At 53.2% G+C, this 26,526-nt stretch overlaps 1 protein-coding gene across 1 annotated transcript; it reads right to left on the minus strand.

The window, feature by feature from the left end:
- Positions 1-1,608: 1,608 nt before the first annotated feature.
- Positions 1,609-25,576, minus strand: PLEKHO2 (pleckstrin homology domain containing O2). The gene is made up of 6 exons (XM_027067512.2): positions 25,425-25,576; positions 19,070-19,219; positions 14,712-14,828; positions 8,509-8,613; positions 6,862-6,960; positions 1,609-4,563 (listed from the first exon to the last, which is right to left on the minus strand). Exons 1-6 carry the CDS (start codon positions 25,434-25,436, stop codon positions 3,559-3,561), a joined length of 1,488 nt encoding a protein of 495 aa, XP_026923313.1. The 5' UTR covers positions 25,437-25,576; the 3' UTR covers positions 1,609-3,558.
- Positions 25,577-26,526: the final 950 nt, after the last annotated feature.

A 26,526-nucleotide genomic window follows, 5' to 3' on the forward strand; every position in this document is an offset into this window, starting at 1 on the left:
GGGGTTCTTCTCCCTTACCTTGACTCCTCCTCAGAGATAAGGGACCTGTGAAGGTGAAATGATTCACCTAGGGTCTGCAGGCCACTCTCCAGCATGGCTATGACACATAGGCCAGTGGCAGGGGAATTCAGGCAGGACTCAAGGGTCATTGCCAGTCAATAGACCCTGAGTCAGGTGCTTCCTGTTATGTTGGCCACTGGACTTGTCCGGCAGCCCTCACAGAGGAGGAAGGGAGCCAGCCTTTGGGGAGCACAGCAGTGCTTTTTCACATCAGGGAGTAGGGACATTGTAAATCTTCCTTTCATAGGTGAAGAAACTGAGGCCCTTGAGGCTGAGGAGTCACCAAGGTCTCTGGGTGGGATCTGAACCTTGGCAGTTTGACCTGGAGCTCAGTACACCGGCCCAGGGGCTTCCAAAAAGCACTCAGTGAAGCCCTGGGATCCTGCTGAGATGCATTAGGGGTTCCATGGGCACATGGCAAGGCCCAGGCTAACCCCTAATCAGGACCAGGCTCTGAGGTTAAAATAACAGCTGGAATCATTTTGAATCATTATAGGGAACACCTGTTCAGGCAAGACTCCTCAATGAATACTAAATCTAGGGGGAAATTTTGATGAGGTGTAACATACTTGTGCAGTCTTAAAATATCTCCCAGATTGTTAGTTACAAGAGAAAAAAAAATCGTAACTATACAATAGAAAAATCAGACACCTTGACCAGAAGATCAAAATTGACATCACCAATGAAGGATGAATGAAGGTCATATGTCTCCAGATGTGATGCCCTGAGAAGGACCTAGTATCCCCTATACAGTTTTCTGGCTAAGAATCCATAACCTCAATCTAATTCAGAGGAAACCTCACAATGAAAAATCCCAAGTGAGGAATGATCTATTAAAAACAGAGGGGAGGAAGAACTATATTCTTCAAACATGTCCACATCATGAAAGATAAAGGCTGTGGAAACACTTCGGATTAAAGGAGACTAGAGAGACATGTATACAATATTTGAGCCTCCACTGGAGGAAAAATATGAGATTATTGGGTCAAATGACAAAACTGAAATAAGAGCGATAATAAGTATGCCAGTGTTAAACTTACTGAAGTTGATAACTGTATTATGGTTACATGAGAGAATATACTTAAGAAATACTCACTGAAGTATTTATGGATAAGGGACCATGAAAACTAATTCCCCATTTGATTCAGAAAAAAATTATATATGTTAAAGACACAAAGCACTCAAAAGATAAACCAATGGGTCAATCTGATAAAGAATACGTGGGTGTTCTTTGTACTGGTCTTATTATTGCAACTTTTCTATTCAAAATCATTTCCAAATTAAGTTTCTAAAAATTGAAAAGCATTGTGCCTTACGACACTTAGCTCCCAGCCTATAGAAACATGTAGGTAGGGGTGGGGAGGGGGTAAAATTGGAGGGCCTGGCTGAGTTTAGCAAAGATGCAGCCAAGCCTATGGGAAGGAAGCACTAGAAGGAAGCTTAAAGGACCACTGATGCCACTGACCAACCACTGCTTACCCTCTGCTTCCTTGAGGCCAGCCCTAGAGCTGGTCCCCACACCAACAAACAGGCTTGCAAGCAGAGAAGTTCCATAAAAAGGGATTTATTGCCAAACTTCAAGAAAGGCGCTTCATAAACAGAAGACATGGAATGCTATCCTCCTCAAGGAGGCAGGCCAGGCAGACCCTGCATATTCCCAATTCTTCTACCCCTCCCCTTGGGGCCCAGGTCACCAAGGCACAGGAATCCCATAAGAACCCCATAATGGCATTAGGTCACTGAGATGGCCCCAGAGCTACTTGCTCAATCTGGTCATTTATCCGAGGAGGAAACTGAGGCTCTAGTCCCTGGAAACCGGTGACTTGGCTAAAGCCCCAGCTGGTCCAGGCTGCTGGTGGGGGAAAGCTGTTCCCCAAAAGAAGAGTGCAGGGGGCCATGTGACTAGGCACCTGATGCCATTCTTGCTTTCATACTGAAGGCAGATGGAGGGATAGGCAGACCGTGGCATGGGAGCCTCGTTTGTCCAAAGAGTGTAGTTTGAGAAGGCCCGTGGGGGCTCATGGGTCAGGACATTGATGTTCACCTCCACCTCTGCCCAGTATAGGCTGCAGAGTGGATATCTGCCCCTCTTGATCCCTGGCCACTACCCTCAAGAACAAAGTAGAAGTACAGTAAAGAAGGCATTGACCTGTACTGGAAGGTCTCAGTGGGCACGACTGGTGGTGGAGCAGTGGGCAGAAAGGCCAGGACATGCAGCTGTGACCCTCCCTGTCCTCTTCCAGTAAATAAAAGTGCACATGCTAAAAACCCCCTGAGCAGGCCTTTCAGAAGCTGCTCCTACTCCTATAGGTCCCAGGGAGAGTGGCCGTGCTTCAGGGCCTCTGCACCTAGATGGAGATTGGGTGTGTTCCCAGAGTCAGGGACAAGTGCAGGGAGAATTGGGGTGGAGGGGAGGCGACAGATAGGGAGAGGCCCAGGCTGCGGGCTTGGACCAGGAAAGGGACAAAAGGAAATGCCCCTTCCACTAGGAAGTTCAGGAAGAGCAGTCCATCTACGGCCTGAGCCAGAGGGGAAGAGGGGAAAGGGAAGTGATTTCGGGCCCCAGCATACCCCCATCAGCATCCAAAGAAATGATTGGGATGTTGGGCCTGTTTGGGTTCAGGAGGAAGCATAGAGAGCCAGATATAAATCCCATCTGGGGAGGCACAGAAGTTGAGGTGGCTTCTCCTCTTAAGGTTCATTTATAATGAAGTAGGTACAGGATTTTCTGGTGTTGACCTCAGAGCCATTCTCGGGTTCACCTCTACAGGAAATGTGCAGGGCTGGACACAAGCTGGTCCAGGGGGAGAGGCTAGACTAGGAGACCCTTCTAGTTCTTCCTCTACCCTGGAGTCCTCCAATCACAGTTCATCAAAGAGGAAGGCCTGCAGAATAGGAATCCCACACAGATGCCTTCCACCTGCCTTCACAGGCCCTGGCTGGATTCCAGGTCTCACTCAGCTGACAGAAAAACCTATAACTTGGACCCAAGGCCTTGGCAGCTATTGCGAGTAGGTGGGTAGGGAGGGCTAGTTACGGCTCAAAGCTGCCTCTGCCATGACGCTCTCTGCCAGGGAACATCTGGATGTGGGAGCTGTGGAGGGGTGGGGAGGAGGGGGGGCTCAGCTGTGCTCTATTCAGAAGTCAGGAATGTAAACTACTGGGGGTGGGAAGCAGAGATGATGCCACCCCCAGAAACCCCAAGTGCCATGCTAAAGCCCTGGGGCAGTTCAGAACAACCATGCAAGCAACCAAGTGTGTGCTCCCTGCCCAAGCCCAGAAACTGGGCCAGATAGTCAGATAGTGGTCCTGGGTGGCTCCTGGCACCGTTGGCCAGGGCAGGGCAGGAAGGATACCAGGAATCTCCATAGTTCCTGGCCATACCCCCAACATGCCTGATGGCCTTTCTACGGCCTGAGCAGAAGCATGTTTTTTGGCAGGGCTGGGCTTTGATGGACTGGGTTGGCTAGGAGGGACCACGCCCTGGCCTGGCAGGCCCTAGGGTGCACTTCTCCGGTAGAGGGTCACCAGCTCTTTCCGCTTTTCCTGTAGCCCAGGTGCTTCCTGGCTCATCTCTCCCAGATCTCTGATTTCCTGCAGGGCTTGGGTGGCCTGCCTCAGCTGCTCCACAGCCTGGCTGAGCAATGTCTCAGCGCTCACAGGGGCCGGCTCACTGCCCAGCACCTGGTTCAACAGTTTCTCCGTCTGTTCTGAGGCCACCTTCACCTCCAGCTGGGCCCGATACAGCCGTTCTCCAGGCTGCCGTGGACGCCGGGGGCCTTCCCCAAGCAGGTTCCCCAGGGAGGAACAGCGGGGATGGAAATGAGATGGCAGGTCCCAGCAGGGCAGTGCTGTGGACGTTGTTGCATCCTTTGGGGTTGTTTCTGGGATGCCCGAGGCCTGGGGTGGATTGACGGGCTCCAGACTGTCATCCACGCCATTCACTGACATCTGTGCTGGATCTGGGGCTGAGGTGTCAGAGGTCTCAGGACTCTGGGCTGGCCCAGAAGCCGCCATCCCACTCATGGAAGCTCTCAGTTTCTCTGATAAGATCTTGGGTGGGGGTGTAGGAGGCTTCCCACCCTCCTTGGGCACAGCCTCAGAAGCCTCAGAACAGGGCACCTGGAGTGCTGTACTCTCAAAGTCAGGGGCATCCTCGGGGCTGGGGTTCTCCCAGCTCACCTTCAGTTTGTCAGGCAGGACCATGCTGGGGGTCTGCTCAGGGCCACTGTCCTCCTGTACTGGAGTCTCTGAGTTTGCTTGGTGGGACTCAGAGCTTGCTGAGACAGGGGATGGGGCTCTCTCCCCGGCAGGAGTCTCCACTCTGTCACTGAGGCTGGTGGTCTCCGGCAGTGGGGAAGGCTTGGTAGGAGGCATAGGGGGCCTGAGTGTCTCTTGGGGCTGGGCTGCATTGACATCATTGCTGGGGCCAAACACTGGCGGCCCACTATCTGGCACGTCGAGGTCCAGGCGCGAAAGCCCATCAGAAGCTGCATTGGCTACCTGGTAAGGGACAGTATACAGGTGTCATCTTGGATGACTGGCATTTGGATCTGTGCCCACCCATAAGGTACTCAAGTCCTCCCATCCAGGCTGTCCAGGCCCCCAGCCTCCCACTCTCCACATCCTCTGCCCTGGCTTCCAAGGTCACATGATTAGATGCTGAAGTGATTCTCTGATGAATCCTCTCCTCTCCCTCACTCCCATAGAACTCCCTGTTTTGGAATCACAAGCCAGGTCAGAGATAGGTTGTCGTCTTGGTGCCCCAGCCTGTGAAAAAGACTGCTTTTTAGTGGCAACTGTACTGGTCTGGGCAGCAAGAGACATGGCTCCAGCCCTGTTTTTGACCCCTTTCTGGCTCTATGGCCTTGAGAGAACTCCATGTGTGCAAGCACCCATCCAGGGGGGCAATGGGACCAGGACTCAAACACGGCCTCCCAAGTTGTCTCGAGCCCACTTACTTCTGCTTCCCCTCTCTGGAGACCGCTGTATGATCTGCCAGCCTCACGCCCAGCCCTCCAGCCCACATCTCTGCAGCCTTTGCCTGCCCAGCTGCTCAGCAGCCAGTGTCTACTCTCCTCATGCCGTCAGATATGACCCCAGACACAGGCAGCCCCATACCGCAGCTGACCGCCAGAGAAGAACAGCTGCACTGAGTTGGCAGCTGCCCTGCACCTGGCCCGAGGGACCTACAGAGACACCCAGCAGCCCCACGGTCATGGAGACCCTCCCAAGGAGCCTCAGAGGCCCCGGAGCAGGGCTGGGCAGGAGGCCTCTCTCAAGGTCCCTTACAGTGGGGGTCTTGGCTGAGAACCCCACTCCCATTTACCACAGGGGATCTGGCCAATACATACACTTGCTCAGTCACTGGGACAGGAGTGCCTCTCTGAATTCTTCTCAGGGGGTCCTTCTTCCCAAGACTGGCCCTTCCCCAACACGTAGCCCTCCCCCTCAGGCATTCCCTTTCTCTCTGGCTACTTCAGGCATTCCCTCTGTGGGCTTTATTCCCTCAGCTGACAGACGTGTCATTTCAAAAACAACCAAAACATTTCAAAAACAATCTCCCCAATGACCTCGGCCCCTTCCCTTCTCCCTCTTCCCTACCACGGTCCCCTTCCCTCTGGCACCCCCAGCTCTGCACCCCTTGGGAAACCTAAGCTGAGCCCTTCTCTGATGGGGTCACCGCCTGCCGCTTTCCCCAGACCTGCCCCTGTGACTTGTGGATGTCAACCTGGCTGATAACACATCCTGTGCCCTTCTCTCTCTGGAGGTGCCATTCACCTCTCTGGCTTTCTCTTCCTTGGCTGTCTACTGCCTGCCCCACCCCCCCACCACCAAATGTAGCATTTGCCGAGGTTCTTTCCTGGCCTCCAAAATCTTTCCCCTCACCATTCACCCACCATCAGCAACATTGGTCAAAAAAGGGCTCTTCCCTTACCCTCACTGTGCCCATAACTTCTCCCAATTCCTGGTCCAGGGCCTCCATTCGCCCAGTCAGGCTTGGGGCACCTCTGACAACCCTCGCCTTCTGTCTGGCCCACCTCCCCTAGCCATGTATTCAGTGGCAAGCCCAGATGTCTCTTGCTTCCCAGGGTCTCTCCCATTGGCCCCTCCTGAGCCCTGGAGGGCCCACCTCCTCCCTCTTCTTCCTGGCCCCCTGCCTCTCTCTCCCTTAACCCAACCCACGCTACCCTGGGCATCAAACTGACCTCTGGAATGTACCCTCCTATCCATCCCATCCCCAGCTCCTGCACATCCCAAAGGGATGTATAGTCAAAGGGACTCAGCACGCCCTAAACCCTCCTGCCTCAGCTCAGGTCATTCCTGTGGCCAGAGAGCTCCCTCACATCAAGTGTGACAACTGAAGCCCTTCTTGTCCTTCATGGGTCAGCTCAAGTGCCAGTGGGCCCTCTGTGGTCTCTCTTGCCTGGCTTCTGAGAGCCCTCCTCTGTATAGAAGTTAGTCATAACTCTGCTTGAAGCAGTCTGTGGACAGGTCTTTTCTCCATCTGGAAGCTGAGCTCTGAGAAGCAGGGACCAGCCTCAGGGTCTTAGTGTCCCTTAGGGACCAACTCTGAGTAAGGGCAATGTGCAGACTCAATAAGCAAAGCAGGTACATCTACACCCCAAGCACATATAACACATGAGCCTCCACACACAGACACCCCATATACCACTCAGAAAGTCCCAGCTCCAGAAGTCTCCAGGAAAAAGGTGGCCCCAAGCTTGGCTACCACCCTAAGGAGCTGTGGTCCCAGGCTCACCTGACCTCCTACCTGTCTAAGCTGGGACAAAGTCTTACCTCCTTCAGGTGGACTCTTGTAGGTGGCCGGCGCCGCTGGCCCCCACGCACCCGATCCCGTGTCACATGCTCCAGTGCACAGCTCTTGTCCACTTTTACCTGGGAAGAGGGAACAAGGTTAGTGCCCAGCAGGCCTTGGGGAGAGGAAGAAATGCCCAGACATTAACCTGACTCAGAGGCACGGTCTACACCCACATCTTCCCTTTATAGGGTCAGGGCCCTACCTCTGGCCTTCTCTTTAAGGCACCTCCCTGTGTCTGGACCTCTGCTTTGCTTCCTGTCCCTATATTGTCTTTGTCATCTCTCTGCCATCTGAGGCTCTCCCTTTCTCTGCAGCCACGCTCTCTGCCTCAGTCTTCCTGCCTGGATATGGGCTACCAGCCCTTGCCCTTCAGTATACTTGCGTATATATACAAACAGCCCTGAGGCTGTTTTTATGCTTAGCTGTGGGAGCAGAGAGAAGGCAGCCCATGATCCCCTGGTGCCTGCCTTCCAGAAAATGGACCCAGTCCTTCTCCCAGGTCCCTTGGGGATAGCCCAGGAGAGAGCAAGTCCTCTGCCCCTTTTGGGCCAGCGTGTCTAGAAGACAGAAAATCCTCTCTGATGGTAAGGAAAGACAGTCAGGAGTAGTTGGGAAGAGTAAATAAGATTTGCATGGGAAATCCAGACTCTGAACCCCGAAGTAGCTTGTCCTTGATGGGGAGTATGGCTAAGACTCTTCAGCCCTTAGGTCAGATTCAAAGTCAGGCCCACCTTGGGTGGGGATGAGGGTGAGGTTTAACTGTCTCTGTTCCTGACTGTTCCACCAAAACTGGGCTGACATCCAGCCCATGTTTCTGGGGCCTCCAATACCTACAATATGCTCTATCACCCCTCACCCATGAAACGGGGACAGTTTCTCTAGCTAGTGAAGGGCTGAGCAAGATACAGTCTCATAAAACATGACATAGAAACCACGGCTGTGAGTAAGGAGACCTGGGTGTTAAGAGGGACTTGCTTGGGAAGATTCCTCCCCTCAGGTCTTAGGCTTCTGCAATCCAAGGGGTCAGTTTAGGTGGACCCCAGGTCAATTTTAGCTCAAAGAGCTACAAAATCCATGATGTCAGAGACAATCCACCCTAGGAGATCTGGCCCCATGGGATACCCTGCCTACCTCAAACCTAATCACAGCCACTGGTGCTAGAGTCACACTACAGTACAGGGGGCTAGGTAGTCATTGCAGACAGATGGGGAGGCCCAGGGCCAAAGCCAGCCCAGCCTGGACTTTACAGCCAAACTGAAAAGAGAGCTTTCAAGCTCTCAGACACCCCCTGCCCAGACCCCTCTGGCCTGGGCCCACCTGCTGTTTTCAGCTGAGGCTGGGTTGGAAAGGATGCATGGCTGCCACCAGTTAAATTCTACTCTCCACCTATTCACTTTTTACTTTAAAACAAATTAATTTCCTGACACCTCAGTTTCTTCATCCTTAAAATGAGAACACTTTGAGGGGTGTTGTGATTAAATGAGGTAACAACAGTAGATGTCCCAGTGTCTGTAGCATAATCTCAGGGTTGTCTGAAGTGGGGGGGGGGTGCGGGGCAGGATCCTCTCTGAGATCACACATGGCGGGAAAGGAGACACAGAGCCATCCATAGGACTGCATCGCACCTCATCAAAAGCCTTGTTCTTGCCTCGGTTGATCCCTTCATTGAGGGCTTTGATCCAGGATTCCTTCTCCTCCCCACTGGTTGCTTGAAACTTGATGTCGCTGACCTGCAGGGGACATGAATGGGGTGGATGGCAGATGTTTAACAGAGTTCACATTTGGGGTCTTAAGGAAGTTTCCCATCCCAGATCCCAAAGTCTGTGATGGCACAGCTGGTCAGGAGCAAACTGAAATGTCCCCCCACAACAGGTCTGACAAGGGGCTTTGGGGGAGGGGAGGAGATAGATCAAGCAGAGAAGGGGCTGGCTCTCAGCATGATGCTGCCAGAGATTTGGATTCAAATCAGCCTTGCCCTGTGGAAAGAGCCAAGATCTGGTCTTATTCCATGTGACTTCCCCAGACCAGCTGCCTGTTTTTTCCATAAAGTAGGAGCTGTCCCAGTCTACATCCACACCAGGCTGAGTACAGTGACAGAGGTGACGGGTGTGAAGGGTGTCCATTGGTGAAGGCCCACTGGAACCAGGGCCACATGCAGCTCTCCAGAAGGCCCCCACTCAGCCCTGGCCAAGTGAAAAAGTCCCAGGGTATCCTTTCTGGCCTTGAATCATAGGTTGTATGAGAGAAAGGGCACTGAGGGTCAATTTCAACCCCCTCACCTTACAGATGAGGAAAACAGAGGCTCACAGATGGGATGAGACTTGCACAAGGTGACATAAAAGTAATCCCATGACTCAGGACTCTACACCCCATCCCACCCCAGGCATCCCTTCTCATCTCATGCAGGAGCTCCCAGTTCTTACATTAGAATCAGAGAGGGGTACCTGGCCAGCTCAGTCGGTAGAGCATGTGACTCTTGATCTTGGGGTTGTGAATTCAAGCTCTATGCTGGGTGTAGAGATTACTCAAAAATAAAAAAAAAAGGGGCACCTGGGTGGCTCAGTCATTTAAGCACCCGACATCGGCTCAGGTCATGATCTAGCAGTTTGTGAGTTCGAGCCCCACATTGGCCTCTGCTGACAGCTCAGAGCCTGGAGCCTGCTTTGGATTCTGTGTGTCCCTCTCTCTCTGCCCCTACCCTGCTCACACTCTGTCTCTGTCTATCAATAATAAATAAATGTTAAAAAAAGAAACTGCTTAAAAAATAAAAAAAATTGGGGGGCACATGGGTGGTGCAGTCGGTCAAGCGTCCTACTCTTGATTTGAGCTCATCATGATCTCACCATTCGTGGGTTTGAGCCCTACATTGGGCTCTGTGCTGGTGGTGTGGAGCCTGCTTGGGACTCTGTCTCTTTCCCTCTCTTTCTACCCTGACCCTCCTTGTGCACACGCGCGCTCTCTCTCTCTCTGTCTCAAAATAAATAAATAAACTTTAAAATAAAATAAGGAACACCTGGGTGGCTCAGTTGGTTAAGCATATTACTTCGGCTCAAGTCATGGTTTCACAGTTCGTGAGTTGGAGCCCACGTTGGGCTCTGTGCTGGCAGCTCAGAGCCTGAAGCTTGTTTCAGATTCTGTGTCTCCCTGTCTCTCTGCCCCTCCCCTGCTTGCGCTCTCTCTGTCTCTCAAAATTAAACATTAAAAAAATGTTTTTAATAAAATAAAATAAAATAAAGTAAAATTAAATTAAATTTTAATTTTAAAGTGTTTTTGGGGTGCCTAGGTGTCTCAGTCAGTTAAGCATCCGACTTCAGCTCAGGTCATGATCTTACAGTCTGTGAGTTTGAGCCCCATGTTAGGCTCTGTGCTGACGGCTCAGAGCCTGGAGCCTGCTTTAGATTCTGTGTCTCCTTCTCTCTCTGCCCCTCCCCCGCTCATGCTCTGTCTCTGTCTCTCAAAAATGAATAAATGTTTAAAAAATTTAGGGGTGCCTGGGTGGCTCAGTTGGTTAAGCAGCCGACTTTGGCTCAGGTCATGATCTCGTGGTCCATGAGTTCGAGCCCCGCATCGGGCTCTGTGCTGACAGCTCAGAGCCTGGAGCCTGTTTCAGATTCTGTGTCTCCCTCTCTCTGACCCTCCCCCGTTCATGCTCTGTCTCTCTCTGTCCCAAAAATAAATAAACGTTAAAAAAAAATTTTTTTTTTAATTAGAAAAAAATAAATGTTTTTAATCCTAAAAAAAAAAAAAGAAGAAACAGAGAGCAGCTCAGAGAACCCCCTCCCTGCCAGGATCCAAGATCAGACAAGAATTGGTAGAAGGAGCAAGACCACACAAACAGAGGGACCACTTTGCATGGCAGACACAATAGTAGTAGGTGAGTTGGACAGAACACTGCTTACAGCTGGCTGACCTTGAGCCTTAGTTTCCTCATCTGTAAGGAACCTGTGAGGCACCACAACCTGCCTCATGGAGCTGTGAAGATCAAATATGTATCTGAAGTGTTGACTGTGGAGCTGGGCATAGAGTGAGTGCTCAGCAATAGGCATTATCACTGTTGGGGGCTCAGGTGGTTAAGTGTCCGACTCCTAATTTCAGCTCAGGTCATGATCTCACAGTCCCTGAATTCGAGCTCCGTGTCAGGCTCTGTGCTGAGAGTGCAGAGTCTGCTTGGGATTCTCTCTCTCTCCCTCTCTCTGTCTCTCTCCCGTTTGTGCACGCACTTGCTCTCTCTCTTTCTCAAAAAGAATAAAGAAAAAAAAAAAGGAATTATCACTATTGCCTTCCTTCTGACAAAAGAGTCCCGGTTTCCTTATCTGGGTAAAGGCATAATGCCTAACCCAAACAATGCTGAGGGAATTAAACAGGGCTGATCCCTGCACACAGTAGGTATTCAGTAAATAGTTACTGAATGAATGAGCCAGTAAATGAATGAACTGGCCCAAAGTTCCTTCCCTTGCCCCGTTTTTGGGTCACTGCCCACTCTGACCTCAAGATGCCCTAGTTCTTTGTTGGGCGGGTCGCCAACGTGCCCATCCCCCACCCTGGTGTTAGATAGCGCCTTCCCTCCGGACACCTTCAATGTTATGTAACACCACAGTCTGCCTGGCCCCCGCAGCATCCTCGTTATATAACTTCTTCCTGGCTGCTGCCGCCTCCTCCTCATACAGGGCCCTGGGTCCCACCCACCTCCCCATGCCAGGCACAGCCAAATGCTCATTTGCATGACCAGGGTAAATTCGATCCTGGCAGCAGATCTGCAGTTAAGTCAGAAACCCCAGGGCACCTTGGCAACTGCCTCTTAGCCCAGGCATCAGGGCTGCAGGGGGCTCAGGGAGGGACAGTGGCAACATCCAGGCTCTGCAAGGGCCTACCCAGCCCTGTGATGGGGACTCCCAGAAAGGCAGCCCAGGGCCAGCCCCTTGGAGCCTAGCTGCTGCTCCTTCTTGCAGGCTCCGAGATGGTGGGGCCCCTGCTCAGTGGAGGATTCAGCATGCCGGAGAGCTGCAGAGGCATACCCTTGAAATCAGCCACAGATGGAGCAAGAGTAGGGCAGAGAAAGAGCACTGGCCTGGGAGTCAAGCTAAGAGTTCTAGTGCCACAAACCCACATTGCACAGGCTTATGCACTACTTGGGGCCTCAGTGGGACAAGATCACAGGCCCAACCCAACCTTCAATCCTTCCCCAATGACCAGCCCACCTGAGGCAGGCCTGGGCATGGAAAAGGGGTCAGCCTGTGTTCTCTTATTTATTTATTTATTTATTTATTTAATTAATTAATTTATTGAGACGAGTGGGGGAGGGGCAGAGAGAGAGAAGGAGATACAGAATCCGAAGCAGGCTCCAGGTTCCTGAAGCAGGCTCCAGGTTCTGTCAGCACAGAGCCTGACGTGGGCTCAAACTCACAAACTGTGAGATCATGACCTGAGCCAAAGTTGGATGCTTAACCGACTGAGCCACCCAGGCGCCCCAGCCCATGTTCTCTTCTGCTCCCTGTGAAGGAGGTGGCTTCAGGAAGACCTATTGTACTGGCCAAAGGAACCCCCTAGGAGAGGGAATGCAAGGTTAAATGGGACCCAGTCCCACTCTAAGGAACCTTGTTATCCTGGCTGAATGAGCCAGGCATCCCACAAGGGGGACCAGAATGGTGACAAGTGGAATACCAAGAAGTTGTTCCTCTGGCCCCACCCCTGGCCCTATGTCCTAAAGAGCCACAGGCTACACAGGTCCCTCTCAAGCCCTTCCAAGAAGCCCTGGGGCACAGGCCCTGCTTGGAGTTTCAGAACCAACAGGACTGGACACAGAATAGGCCCACATGGCCTGGGAAAGAGGGGAGGACAAAATGGCAGAGAGGAAAAAAGTGGGAGGGGGAGAGAGGCAGCAGGAAAGAGGAACAGGCCAAGCTGGCCGAGACCAGCAGGGCAGCAAGGCCCAGCTAGGCCACCCTGCTTCCTGGCAGCGTCCGCCTGTGACCTCATGGCAGGGGTGTGGGGATGGGAGGCAGGGGGAGAGGGGCATGCAAGACACTGGCGTCTTTGTTTATTTGATTAGAGGGGGGGAAAAGGCGGCCTCAGGACCAGACAGCCAGGGTCATGTGACCTCCTGGCCAGCGTGTGGCCTCACTGAGGATGGGGAACACCCAGGGCGATAGGAAAGGAGGGTGAGAAGACATGGGAGACCTGGTGCTCCGGGCGGTCCACATCTGACCCTGCTGTCTGTATGAGTTCCTCGGGCGCCGAGAGTCAGGGAGAGCTGGAACTGGATGTGCTGTCCTCCCACCGCCCTGCAGCCCCCACAACCTGCTCCACAGACTCATCTCCCTGACTTATCATCCTGTTCCCAGAGTCACCCAGAGCCAATCTGAACTCTTGGCAGGATTGGGGGGTGGAAGGCAGGGTGTTGGCCAAAGCAGCTAAGAATGCAGCTGCACAAATAGGCCTCTCTGAAGGTAAGTCCCACACTGAGCTAGGCCCCACCCACCTAAGCCCACCATCAGCTGATTGTCAGAGCTGGGGAGAGAAGAACAGCACTGGCAGAGGACAGAGAAGCATGACCCCATCTGCCTCACATCCATATAAGCTCACTCAGAGAGACACACGAAGACCCAGGCAGACCCATGGTCAGGTGAACACTCACCTCTACATAATGTACTCTGCATGTCACTCACACACATACACAACTACAGTGCCTGCTCAGAGAGGAACAGGCAGGGGCTAACTGGCCTGAAAGACCAAAATATGGCTCTCCTCTTCTTAAGAGCCCTAAGCAGCAGATGTCAAGTGAAACCTGGGCTCAACCCCCAATTCCCAGAGCTCCACAGTTGTTTCTGTGCTCCACCCACTGCAGAGTAGGACAAAGGGTTAGTAAATAACGCACCACAGCCTCCTCCAGGGCCCCAAGCCCCGAGCCCCAGCACTCAGAGGACTTAGGCTCCTGGGCCTTAAAGCTGGGGGAGAACAGAGTAGCCTCCAGCAGGCCCAGACCAGATGCTCCCCAACCCCCAGCCTCTGTGACTCAGCCTGACTCTGCGAGGCTCCACATGATGTGCATGGGTTGGGACGAGGCGTGGCCCAGCTGCAGATGGGCGCGAGCTGGAAAGAGGTGCTGTACATGCCTGCCTCAAATCTAAACTCTCTCCTGACATCTGTGAAACTATACCATGCATCAACACCCACCCAGACTCCCTGCCAGAGAAATGTGCAAGCAGCAAACATCATCTGCATACACAGCATGTCCCAGGGGGAGAACCTCCCAGGCAAGAGACTTTCTCCGGCTTCAGCCAAAAAAGGAAAGTGCAAAGGGAAGAAAGCTGGGGGGCCGCAGGTCTCTGAGCACTGAGTCCAGGACGGAGGCAGGATGGGTGGCCCACCCAAGAAGGCCTGAGATGAAGTGGAGGCCATAGCCTCCCCTCTGCCCCAGACTGTATCAGTGCTGCAGGCCTGGTGGGCTGAAGGCCTCAGTCCCCAGCTTTCCTGTCTCAGCCCCTGTGCCTCATGTGTCCAGGATGTGGGGAAAGGCCAAGGACCCCACCTCCAACTATAGCCTGGGAAGGAGACCCCAGTGCCTGGAAGGGGAGAGGGGACCAGACCTCAAAGCAGTGCCCCGAATGCATCTCCTATCAACCAGGCAGTGGGGAGACTCCAGGCCAAAATGAGCAAAAGGTCTAACCTGTGGCAGCCTCTGGGTTTGAGCCTCAGCCACACTCCAGAGACCCTCCAGGGGCTACATCCAGGGGCCTGGCCTGCATTAGAAAGCCTTCCAGGGGTGATCTTCCCAAACCAACCCAGGTGGACCTGGAGGAAGGTCAGACAGCAGTGGGCATAGCCCTACCTTGTTCCCCGGGGATCGCTGCAGGATAAAGCGGTGTTTACGCTTGAGGAGGGCACGAAGGTCCTGGCACTTCTCATAGCTTCCCAGCTCCACTGTCTCCACACACTTCTGCTCGTCCTGGGGAGGGAGATAGAGGGGCCATGAACTAGTGACAGCCAGATGCACCCAGACCCTCCAACACCCAGGCCCCACTGCAGACCCTGATCTCAGTCAGTGAGGGTATCAATCCATCAGAAGGCAACCTTGAGCTGCCAATCAATCACAAGATGTGGTATTCAAACCCCGGCAAGTAGACAGTGTTCAGTCCATGCTGGCTGGAGGGAGGCTCAAGGCTCAGCATCCACATGAGAAATGGGGCAGCCAGCCTGGAGGTGGGTAGCGGGGCTGACTCAAATGTGCCTAAGGCCAAAGGAAGAAACGGGAAGCTAGAGAAGCCTGCCTGGCGGTCCATGTAGGCCCGGAGGCCAGGCAGAGATTTGTGGAAGAGGCAGCCTGGAAGAGGGAGTAAGATATCACAAAATGAGAGAAAAAAAAACAAAACAAAACAGAAAAGGCTTTCCAGGCAGAGCCACAGAGGGAAGTTTGGGGCTGCATGCCTGCCTTTACCACAATGATCCTGAAGTGACTTCCCCACTTGGCATCTTCCTCTGCTGACCCCTGGCTAGGTGAAGAGGCCACTCTCTGTGGCCTACACAATGAAGATGGCAAGGGTTCCTTCAAAAGCAATCCCCCCACTAGCCTGCCACCCTGAGGCCTCATCACTAAGAAGACCAGTGGCCAGAACAGTGGGCCAGCCTCTTCTAGGCCACCAAGGACACTGGCAGGGCTGCCTTCCTGCCCAATAGCCCTGGCACTTGAGTATTTTCTCCATTTGGGCTCCACCTACCAGGTGCCTCTCCAGCAAGCTGCCTGGGACAAGCTCCCCAATGTTGGTCAGTTGCTTCCTCTTCCAGGGGAGACCCAGATGGAACAACTTCTCACTGTGCTGCATTCTCACCCTTGAGCATCCAGGGAAGAAGAAACCAGCCCTGGGGGTGGGAGTTAGAGGGGAGAGCTGCCCTAGATGCTGGCCAACAAGTTAAGGACATGCTTGCTACTGGACATCACTCAGAGAGCCAGCAAAAGCATCCCCAGGCACTGCGTTGGTGCTCTGCCATTTTGGGTGGGATATCTGGGAGGCAGTGACTCAACTGTTTGCAGAGGAAATGCCCTGATTTCCCTCCATGATCCTGATTTCCCTCCATGATAATCTGCATATTTTAAGAAACCCTGACACTTAGCAAGCACTTTTGCATCTCTGATTCTCCTGAACCTCTCAATCACCTGAAAGCCCAGAGCCCCAGAATTGACCTCACTGTATACAGAAAGAGAATGAGGCCTGGGGGCGAACTGATTTGCCCACGAAGCATGGACACAAATGCAAGGGGCAGAGCCAAACTCAGACCTATATCCTGATGCCCAGGCCGGAGCTCTTTCAAGCACACCACACTCCTCCCAGCCAGTCAGAGGCTTGGTGATCAATGCCTTAGCAACAGGTTGCTCTATAGTAGTGGTTCTCTACATGTAGTACCTGGGCCAGCGCAGTAGCACCACCTGAGAACTTGTTAGAAATGCCAATTCTCAGGCCCCATCCCACTAAATCATAACCATAGGAGAATGGACCTAACAATCTGACTTTTAGCAAACACCTCAGGTGATTCTGATGTATACAAAAGTTTGAGAACCTCTGCTTTACACCGTAGAATCTCAACCTTGTTAGCACCTGGGAGCTTTAAAAACCCCAATGCCCAGGCAACATCCCAGACCAATTTCATCAGGACCTGGGCATGTGGAACCCAGGCATCAGTATTTTTCAAAGGAAAGCTAAGGGTGATAACCACTGACCTGCTCTCTGTTTGGCCCCTCAAGGGAAGGAGAACAGACAGATGGTCAGGGTGGCCTGATCTTTCCCATCCAGGTTCAGTTAAGTGTCTTTTCCCGTATTTGCCTCCAAGCATCTCTTTGCAGCCCCTAGTCTCCAATCCTTTTCAAGTTCCTCCACTCAACATGAAGACTAGTAAGATCCAGGAAACTCTCCCGCCATACCCACAAGCCTGAGCCCTGATGCTTTCTCTCCTCTGAGGTCCCCCATCCACAAAGCACCTGCCAGGAGCAGGCACCATACTAGGTTCTAGGGACACCGTGCCATGGGGAAGAACAGTCCTCTAACTCCCTGCTGGGCATCTCTCTCTACCTGTGCTGCATGTGTCTGCTCTCTTTTCTGCCCTACAAAGGGCAGCCCTCAACAGGGGCACACATAGGACCAGTTTGCTGGACTGAATACCTGACTCAGAGTAAGACCCCAGGAAGTCCTCTCCCACCTGCATCCAGAGAAAGGAAGCTGCCTGGGGAAGGATGCCCAGTCCCAGAGAGAGTAGCTCCCCATGTGCAGAGGCCTCCCTCAACCGGACAACTAGTAGCCCAAATATACCCTCCTCTCTCTGAGAACAAAAAGTCAATCCATCCCCACCACCCAGCTCCCCAGGGTTGCCTGACCTGGGTCTCCTCTCCACCCGAAACGCTGAATCATCTGGCCCTTCTGCAGCTCAGAAAAACGGATAAACCAGCAGACACTGGGCGGGGGCAGCATTTTTGGAATGTCAGCCTCACTGACAGCAAAGAAACAGCCAAGAGTCATTTGCACTCGCCTAGTTCCTTACATCAGAAAGAGGAATTGAACTAATAAGCATTTCTCAATTCCTACTCCTGGGCCAACCTCCCCCACCCCTGAGTGCAAAGTTCTTGAAACTGCACTGAGGTTTTTAATAGTGATTTTTTTTAAGCCTAATTTAGATGTTTCGTGTTTACGGGATGTAAAATCCTTCCTGCTTCCCAGCTGTGGCCAGGTGCAGAGACACAGCCCAGGACAAGTCGAGCAGCGTCTGACAGGCTGACAGCTTGGGGGCTTGTCACTCAACTATTACGGCAGCTGGAACTGGAGGAAGGTGTGACAACTGCCTTTATTTATAAAAATATCCCCCTGCTGCCGCCACAGCATATCCTAATTTGGTGACGGCAGCGGTTGAGAACATCTGGGGGGCTCCCTGCATAATTCATTCCCTTGCCTTCCTCCAGCTGCTTCTCTGACACCCCAACTCCATGAGCCTGGGGACTCACGCAGGAAAGGCAAGGTGCTTCTCAAAGGCAGTTCCTCTAAACAGTTAGATCTGGTTGCCCAACCTTTCTTGGCCTGGGTCAGTTATGAATTTGCCAAGATAACCTGAGGCATGCTCAGAAAGGATGAGAGGACAGGCAGAATCCCTCTTCTGCCCCCAGACCAGTTCTTCCCCATGTATTCCATCTGTCAGAGGCACACAGTGATAGCCCACTTTCAGTGGATGGGCCTTCTAACAGCCTCAGTCCCAGAACACAAACAGCATCCACAAGCAAAATTCATCTTTCCTCCTCAGATCTCACCTAGAGCTTCATCGACTCTTACTTAACACACAATTTTAACATCCTTGGTTGTCCAAGTTTCAAGCCTACTGAAATGAGTAGGGGCACAAGCCTGAGGGGGGAGCTGAGGTCTCTGAGAAGCACAAGGACAGCAGAAGTGGCGACTGGCACTTGATGTTAAAGGAAAGAGAAAAGCTGAGAAGTACAGTCAGGCAGTATAGGATAATCTGATGATAGGGGACTCTGAGCCACGAAGGAAAGACTCACTTTAGTCCAACACCTTCTGTTGAATAAGGCAGAGGATATTCAACATATTTTAGAGGATTTCCACCAAAAATAAGTTTCAGAGTTTACTCGCCAGAATCTATGGGTAGAAAGAGCACTGGATTTGGTTTGGGTCCCAACTCCTTCATTCACAGAGATGCTGAACAATCATTTGGCCACCTTGGGCTTCAATATCTCCCTCTATAGAATGTGATGTGATAACCCTCACGGGACTACTATGAGCCTCATATGAGAGGTATGCAAGACCTCCAAACAAGCAACGTTTTGGTTGAATGGAAGAAGCTCTAGTTTTCTGGAACACTCACTCATGTTGAACCTGGCCCAATGCCAAGGAGTTACAGTATAGAAGTACACTGAGGAGACACACACATTTCTATGTACATACACTTCAAAGGGCCCCTCATGCACGAGCCTGAGACTTGCACCTGGAAGTATCGTCCCCATACCATAGAGACCCAGAGAAGATCAGGCACTTGCCCAAGGACTCAGGTCTCAAACCAAATCCAGTTGCACAGCATGTCAAAAGTGGAGCAGGTGTTCCAGTCCCAGTTCTGGGATCCTTCTGCTGGCCTGGGCTGCCATCATCCCTTTGCCTCCTGCCCCAGTAATCCCAACCTCAGGGCCAGGTGAGTCCTTACCTCATTCTCATAGACCAGCAGCTGGGCCTGGCAGAGGAGCAGATATCGGTCTTTCCAAAGCCCCAGGAGGCCTCCACTGCTCTTCTTGATCCAGCCAGCCTTGTCGGCCATCCTCGCTCCCCGAGGCTTCTCGCCCCCTTCCTTCACACCCTGTAAGATAACAACAGGACATGCCGTGAAAGCTGCTGACATGGGGTCACACAGTCCGATGGCCACACAAGGGATATGTCCCTCTGCTGGGTACCTACTCATATCATCCCACATGAGCTTCCCCACAACTCCCAAGGCAGGTATCCTTCCTTAATCAAGTATCAGAAATAACAGTAATAGAGGTGCCTGGGTGTCTCGGTTGGTTAAGTGTCCAATTCAGCTCAGGTCACAATCTCACAATTCATGGGTCCGAGCCCCACATCGGGCTTTGTGCTGACAGCACAGAGCCTGCTTCAGATTCTGTTTCCCTCTCTTTCTCCCCCTCCCCCGCTCACATGCACTTTCTCTCTCAAAAATAAATAAACGTTAAAAACAGTTATTAAAAAAAGAATTAACAGTAATGACAACAGCAACAACAATAATAATAGCAATAGCCACCTCAATACTGAACCACACATCATCCCATTTAAACGATATAACTACTCTGAGGTGGAAGCATCATTATTCACATGGTATAGCAAACTGAAGCTCAGAGAGGTACAGCAAACTGTGTGACTTCCCAAAGTCACACAGTGGGACAAACAAACCCAGAAGTCAAACCAGGTCTCTGACCCCAGGTTCTTCCAGCTCCACCATTCTGCCTCAAGGATTCATTCAACCAGTCCACAAACGCTATACTGAGCACTGACAACGTCACTGGTGCTGGAGTAAGCAGGAAACAATAAAAATAATGCATCTCTGTCCTCATAGAGCTGGCGATGCAGGGAAGGAGAAGCTGAACAAACACCAGACATAAATACATTAAGGAGCATGAAACGCTATGAAGGGAACAGTGAAAGGGGCATGAAGAAGGGAGTGAAAGTGGACAGTGGGGGACCTGGCTCAGGTCTGGGTGATGCCAGGAAGGCGTCCCAGAGAAGGACCATTCAAGCAGGAGAAGAAGGATGGAAGGAAGCAGGCAGGCAGTGGTAATCTGCCTCTCCATCCCTGCCCGTCAAGAGAATCCATTCTACGGCTTCTTGCCCCAAAGCAGGGGGTCCTCTGCTCTTGGTCCCACCACAGGCCAGGACTTGTGGGCGGCCATCCATCTGGTAAGGGCTCCAAGGACTCTGCCTTCGACCACAGGCTGGTATAGGAGGTAAACTCGAGTCCTCTTCTCAGACATGGGCAGCCACCCTGGAGCCTCCAGGCCAGCCCTCAATTATCTACTTAGGTGGCTGGGTGTCAGGTACATGCCTTTCAGATGGGCTCATTTCACCTCTGGTCCCCAGCACCTAGCACTGTTCCTTTACACATAATGGGTGCTTGAGAAATATCTGTGAAATGAAAACAAAAATACACCGATTTGCTAACCACTTTGCTTCAGTGACTGGTGCCCACAGCAGTGAGTGTGAAGGAGAGGGTAAAAGAGAGGAGGTCAAGAGCGTGTCAAATCTAGAGGATGCTAGAAGGAAATTAGCACTAATTTTGAGTACTTTATAATTTACATAAAGTTCAAAAAAGGGGCCCCAGTTAAAAGGAGCATGCCTCTCCCCAGGGATACCCTGTGGCCACAGCTGGCTTTGGAAAGACAAGCCCAGGCAGAAGCCTGGTGAGCTGTCAGGGGCTGGGCAAGGGGCTGGGCACCTCCCTGCTCGATATCATGGCAAGGGAGCCCCAGCTTGGCTCTCACTGTGGCCCCACCCCTCTGAACTGCACACTTCAGTGGTTGAGAGTCTGAGCTTTTGACACCCAAGTCACACAGACCATAGGCAAGTCACTTAACCTAAGCCTTAGTTTCTTCATCTGTGAAATGGTGATAATAACAGAAGTTGCAAGGATTTTAACTCCATGAGGGCAAAGATTTTTGCTTTGTTTCATGCAATGTCCCCAGTGCCTAGATAGCATCTGGCATACAGTAGGTACTCAATAAATGTTTGTTGAATAAAGATATGGCATATAAAGAGGTGCCTAGAATACCCTAAACTTGGGAAATGGTATCTGTCATTGTCACTGTTGTTGTCACTGGCATCCCTTCCGGCTCTCAGGGATGTTTTCCCTGGGCCTGGTTCAGAATTCGGGACAAGGCCTTTATGGGCTTAGCTGCTGGGTCTCAGTACCCTAGGAGCTTTAGGAATGTGGTGTGCCCCTCAGCATCTCTCCCTAACTTGTAGATGACTAGAGAAGTGGGGAAGTCAGATGGTCCCAAAGTATCTTCCCAGATGGGAGGAGTGTGGAAGTGGGAGGCTTGCCTATAGGCCAGTTCTGAGCCACCCTGACCACGGAGAGAGGAGACTTCAGGGACCTTTGACAAGAAGGGGGAGGCTCTCACATCCTATCGTGCACCACTCCCAACACCAGAGACCCTGTATTCAGCCCCCATTAGCTACACGACCATGACTGGCAGGGGCCTCATCTCTTCAGTGAGCCCTACAGGCTGGCCCAGGCCCAGGGCTAGAAGGGAAGAATGGGAAACCCCACCCCACATTTCACACATCACACCCCTCCATCAGCAACTACAGTGGCGCTGTTGGCCACCTCCTCGGCCTGCAGACTCTCAGTGTCTCTTGCACAGAGCAGTAGGCACTGGTCTCCCACTGCTGAGCTCCAAGCTTACCTCCTGCTTTTCAGGGGCCCACCCACCACCCCATGGGATCTCACACCCCTTTGTAAACTCCTTCCCCTTGTGACCTCCTAGGCCTGCCTCACCCACTGTCTGACACGTGAAAACTTCCTGTCAGCTGGAAGCTCCCAGGGGGCAAGGCTGAAAGCTTATGCCTTAACCACTGTCCTCTCAGGGTGTAGCAGAGCAGTGCCCAGTGAATACTGGGACTGAGTTAGTAAAGAAGCCTTTAGGGCTGGGTGGGAACAGGGTGGGACTGAGGGGAGAAGGCACTTTGGGGATGTGGGGGGAAGTGACAAGGGGCTGGAGATGGCATGAACCAAAGCCCAGGAAGGGTCTCCTTGTCAGGAATTAGCCACAGCAACAGCCACCAAAGGGAGGCCTGGCTAGAGGCCAGAGTCCTGCTTGCCTGCTACCCTCCACCCTGCCCCTCTCCCTGCCCCTCAGACACTTCCACCAGGGGGCCTGGCTATGCCCCAGTAAGTTTTAATAAGTGGCCCCTCCTCTTGGCAGGGCTCACAGGGGAGGTTTTGTCTTGCTCAGCCCAGTTTCACGGCCTTCTCTCCTCTCATTGACCAGCTGACCACTGTTCTTCCTGTTTCACCCTCTCTCTTCCCACCCATCCTCACTCAGACCCTCCCTTGCCCACTGTGAGCAGCTCCTGAGGCACCCCTGAGCACCAGACTGGCTCCCCTTTGCTTGAGGTGGGAAGATCTCTGTGTCATTCCTTTAGGACAAGAAAGAAAAGAAAAAAAAGAAAAAGATGTCAGGTCACCCTAACACTATGCACAGAAGGGAAGGGAACAGGTGGAAAGCCACAACACACGCCATGGTGGAAAGACAGAGACAAGCAGAAGAAACCTTGTTGGCATCTCACACCACAGGGAGCTTATGACAACCTTTGCCCTTTAAGCCCAATGATGTGCTGACCAAACTCTGCTAAGATCCCACCATGTCAGAGCCCTGGGATGGGGTGGGTTATCAGAGAGGAAGCATAGACTCTGCCCTGAGGGAACTTGCAGTCTGATGGGGGCAACAGAGACCCTACAAGGTAAGTCTTCAGTCTGAGGGTGGGGAGGGCATCCCCTGCTCTTGAGGGCCCCAGCCTTTTGGGAGAACATAGGACCTACCCGGAAGGAAACATGAGTCCCAGCTCTCTGGTGCAGTAGGGGTTTGGGGTTAGTTTAGGAAGTCCTTGCAGAAACTAAGGTTTTAGTAGGAGTGTGAGGCAGGCAAGAGACACACACCTTGGCCCAGAGGAGAAGGGAGGACACAAAGGGTATCAAGAGACCCTTCATTCAACCCCTTCATTATGGAATGAGAAAGTATAGCCAGAAAGGGCAAGAGATTAGCTCAAGGTCACAAAACCAGGGCTGGACAGGACACTGTCCTGCCTCTCTCTAGATGGACGTGGACAAATGAGTCGCCTGGAGCCACTAGAGGCCGAGGCAGGGAAAGGCATGACTGAGAGAGAGAAGGTGGGGGCAGAACCCCAGGGCAGAAACAGGAAAGAAACCCTAGGTTCTGGGTTTTCAACCTTACTCCAGTGGCTGCAACAATATCCCACATCTATATTCGCAGTTTTCAAAGCTTTTGCATGCATATCATCACATTTCTGGATTGCCCACCTCCCTCTTTTTGTGGATGGGGAAACTGAGGGCCTGAGAACTCAAATGGACAAATGCCCAGTGTCTGGACCCAAACTTCTTCACTAAGCCTCAGCCTCAGCCTGGTAGCCTCAGACTACCAAGCTATTGTACAGAGGAGGTCAGTGAAGCTGAGGGGGGTTGGCACTAGGGTAGCTGGGGCCCCCAGAGAGAAATGTAAGCTAGGGGAAGGGCTGCAAACAGCCATGTGGGAGTGAGGTGAGGCCAGCCTGAGGTCATGGGGCAGAGCAGGTGACTATGATCTAAGAGGTGTTTTAGAGAAACAAAGATGGGCAAGCACTGAGACCTAGAGAAACAAGAAGTGATTAGGAGAAGGAATGGGAGGACAAGAGTGAGGGATGCCTAAGACAAGGCAGGAGATAGGGAGCCCCTCTGTGTGGGAAGGAGGTGGGCAAGCCCTTAGATGGCTCAGGTATATGGGGAGCTCTTGGCATCTGGGAGTCAGTAAATGGCAATGTTAGAAACTCAGGACTAGAGGGAGTGCAGGGCTGGGCTGAGCTGGCCAGGAGACAAACCATTGGCCCAGGAGGCCCCAGGAGAACTTCCCTTAATTGGGGGCCAGAGCAGATCTGGAGATGGAGTAATCCTGTCCCACATCCTCTGGGAGAAGGGGAGGGGCCACAACCAGACAGTCTAACCCTCACAGCAGGGGCCTGGGGTGGGGGAGGGCAGCCCTACCCCTGTCAGAAAGAAACCACAGCAAATCATAGTGGCCTGACTTTGCCCCCTCCTTCCACCCACTCTGAGAGAAGGGGACACAATCACACAGGACCCAGGGAGGAGGCCAAGCCCTATATTTTATAGAAGAGGAAATGCAGGCTGAGAGGGGAAGTGACTTATCTACCATCCCACAGAAATGCAGGGCCTGGCCTGGAAGGAACCCTGACAGACAGTGGCCCCAGGAAATAGGGAGCTGGACACTGATGGGGACACAGGCAGCCTGATCCCCTCAGGGCTTTCTAGCTGGCCAGGGTTATCCCAAGAGTGAAGCCTTCATTTTTTCCCTCCATCTATCCAGGCAAACACATCCCCATCCCTTGGGCTGGGAGGGACAAAAGCTGAGATCCCCTCAGAGGACAAGAAGCAAAGTCCTTGAGACTCAGCAGGTCCCGGCTCCAATTTATTCATTCCACATGTATACATTAAGTGCTCACTGTATGCTTCGGTGATGGGGCTGATGGGAGAACTGAGTTTGCAATTCAAGGGCAGGGGTCACTGAGTGCCAGAGCAGACTCCAGATCAAGAGGGTCCTGAGGGGGAAGAGGGAAGCTCAAGGCTGTCCAGCTCCTCCAGGGAGTTGGCCCTCCCAAGGATGTGGGGAAGGTAGGGGCCAGGATCAGCCCCTATGTGGGCCTGATTCTGGGGCAAGGAAGAAGACAGGAGAAAGAGGATCACAGGGACTTATACAGGGGAGAAAAAGGCAACTTCTCCAATCCTCACCACCAGACACAGTCACAGACTCAAGATTCCTTGACACAGAGACTCCAGACCCCACAGACTCTCCAGGACACTCAATCTACCCCTTCAGGATCAGACCCGGCCGACACGGGGTGTCAACGGTAACCAGGTTCGAGCCCAGTTCCAGGCCACTTTCAGCAAGTTATCAACTGACCAGAGCTTCAGTCTCCCCCTCAATCCAATGCGAACTATAACAACCGCGATGCCGGTTGGTGTGAGAAGCTGGTGTGAGAAGCCAAAGAGATAACGTAGAAGGATGTGTCTGCGAAGTGCGGGACACGGAACACTACCCCCACCCCTGCTCTATCTGCCTAGCCTCAGCCTGGAAAGATGGGGGTGGGGTAGGGGTTAGGTGTCGGAGTCCAGAGAGAGGGCTGATCGGAACAAGGGCCTGAGCCTGCGACCCCAACAAATGTAAGGGTCTCGAAGACCCCAGCCCAGGCCCCCCCCCCCCCCCCCCGTCTGGCCTGGCCCTCACCTCCTCTTCCATCGCGAGTCCGCAGAAGTCCGGCCGCTCCGCCGCTCACTCCCCGCGCCGCGCGGGCTCCGCCACCTCCATCCACACCCGGCCGGGCGGCGTCTCTCAGCGTTCTGTCCCGCGGGCCGCCCGGGGCCCAAGAAACTTCGGGGGGGCGGGGTTGGGGGCGGGGAGAGGCTTCCGGGGGCGAGGGGGCGGGGCCCAGGGAAGGGACTAGCAGAGCTGGGAGGCCCAGGGCTGGGGCGGGAAACGGGTGGGGCGGGGCCGGGGCGGAGGGGTGGAGCCTGGACGGGGCCGGGTGGGGGTTTGGGGACTGGATGGTGGGGCCAGAAGGAGGAAGCAGGAGGGGCAGGGCGGAGAGAGGTTTCCCCGACCGCCGAGGGAGAGGGACTGGAAGGGGACAGAGGGTGCGGGGACCGGGCGGAGGGAGGGGGTGGGGGCTTCCGGCTAGAGGCCGAAGAGAGGGACGCGGGCGGGGCCCAAGGGCGGGATCGGGGTGGGGCAGGACCAGCGTGCGCCCGAGGCGCTGGCTGCTTGCGCCTTTGAAGTCTCCAGGCCCCAGAGGGCTGGGGTTGCGGGACTGGGCCACGCCGCCCTGGGCGGCCCAGAGATGGGAGCATCAAGAGGCTCCTCCTCTTTCCTCCCCGACGCTGGGGCAGTGGCGACGACTTGGTCCTCTTCTCCCAGGAGCCTCCTGGCAGGGCTGGGCCTGGACCTCTAGTCAGGTCGGGAGAGTCCGGTAACGCGAAGACTTGGGGCTGGGAGGCTGGACTTCGGGGGAGGGAGTCTTCCCCTGTTTTTCAGGGATCCTCAAATGCAGTGTTCTCCTGCCTTCATTGGACATTGCTCAGAGCTGTTCTCTCTGGTTCCTATACCTGAGGGTCACCCTCCACCCACCCCCACCCCCATCCAGCGGTGATCTTGCAACCTCGACAGCCTTGCTGGGTGGGAGTGGAGTGTTAGTTATACCGCGCGCCCTCATTTTATACTTGGGAGAAAGAGGCCCAGAGAGAGAAAGTGACTGGCTACATCCCAGCCTCCAGCTCCCCTCCTACCCCCCACCCTTTCCGTCTCAGCTCTCATAGCCAACCCTGCCCAAGCA

This window comes from Acinonyx jubatus, chromosome B3 (genome assembly GCF_027475565.1).
Source record: "Acinonyx jubatus isolate Ajub_Pintada_27869175 chromosome B3, VMU_Ajub_asm_v1.0, whole genome shotgun sequence".
Lineage (NCBI taxonomy): Eukaryota > Metazoa > Chordata > Mammalia > Carnivora > Felidae > Acinonyx > Acinonyx jubatus.

Excerpts from the sequence above, each read along its gene's own strand:
- PLEKHO2 (XM_027067512.2), bottom strand. Across the intron at positions 8,614-14,711 it reads AGCGATCCCCGGGGAACAAG|GTCAGCGACATCAAGTTTCA; the intron begins GTAGGGCTATGC and ends TGTCCCCTGCAG. Across the intron at positions 6,961-8,508 it reads AGAACAAGGCTTTTGATGAG|GTAAAAGTGGACAAGAGCTG; the intron begins GTGCGATGCAGT and ends CCCTCTTCCCAG.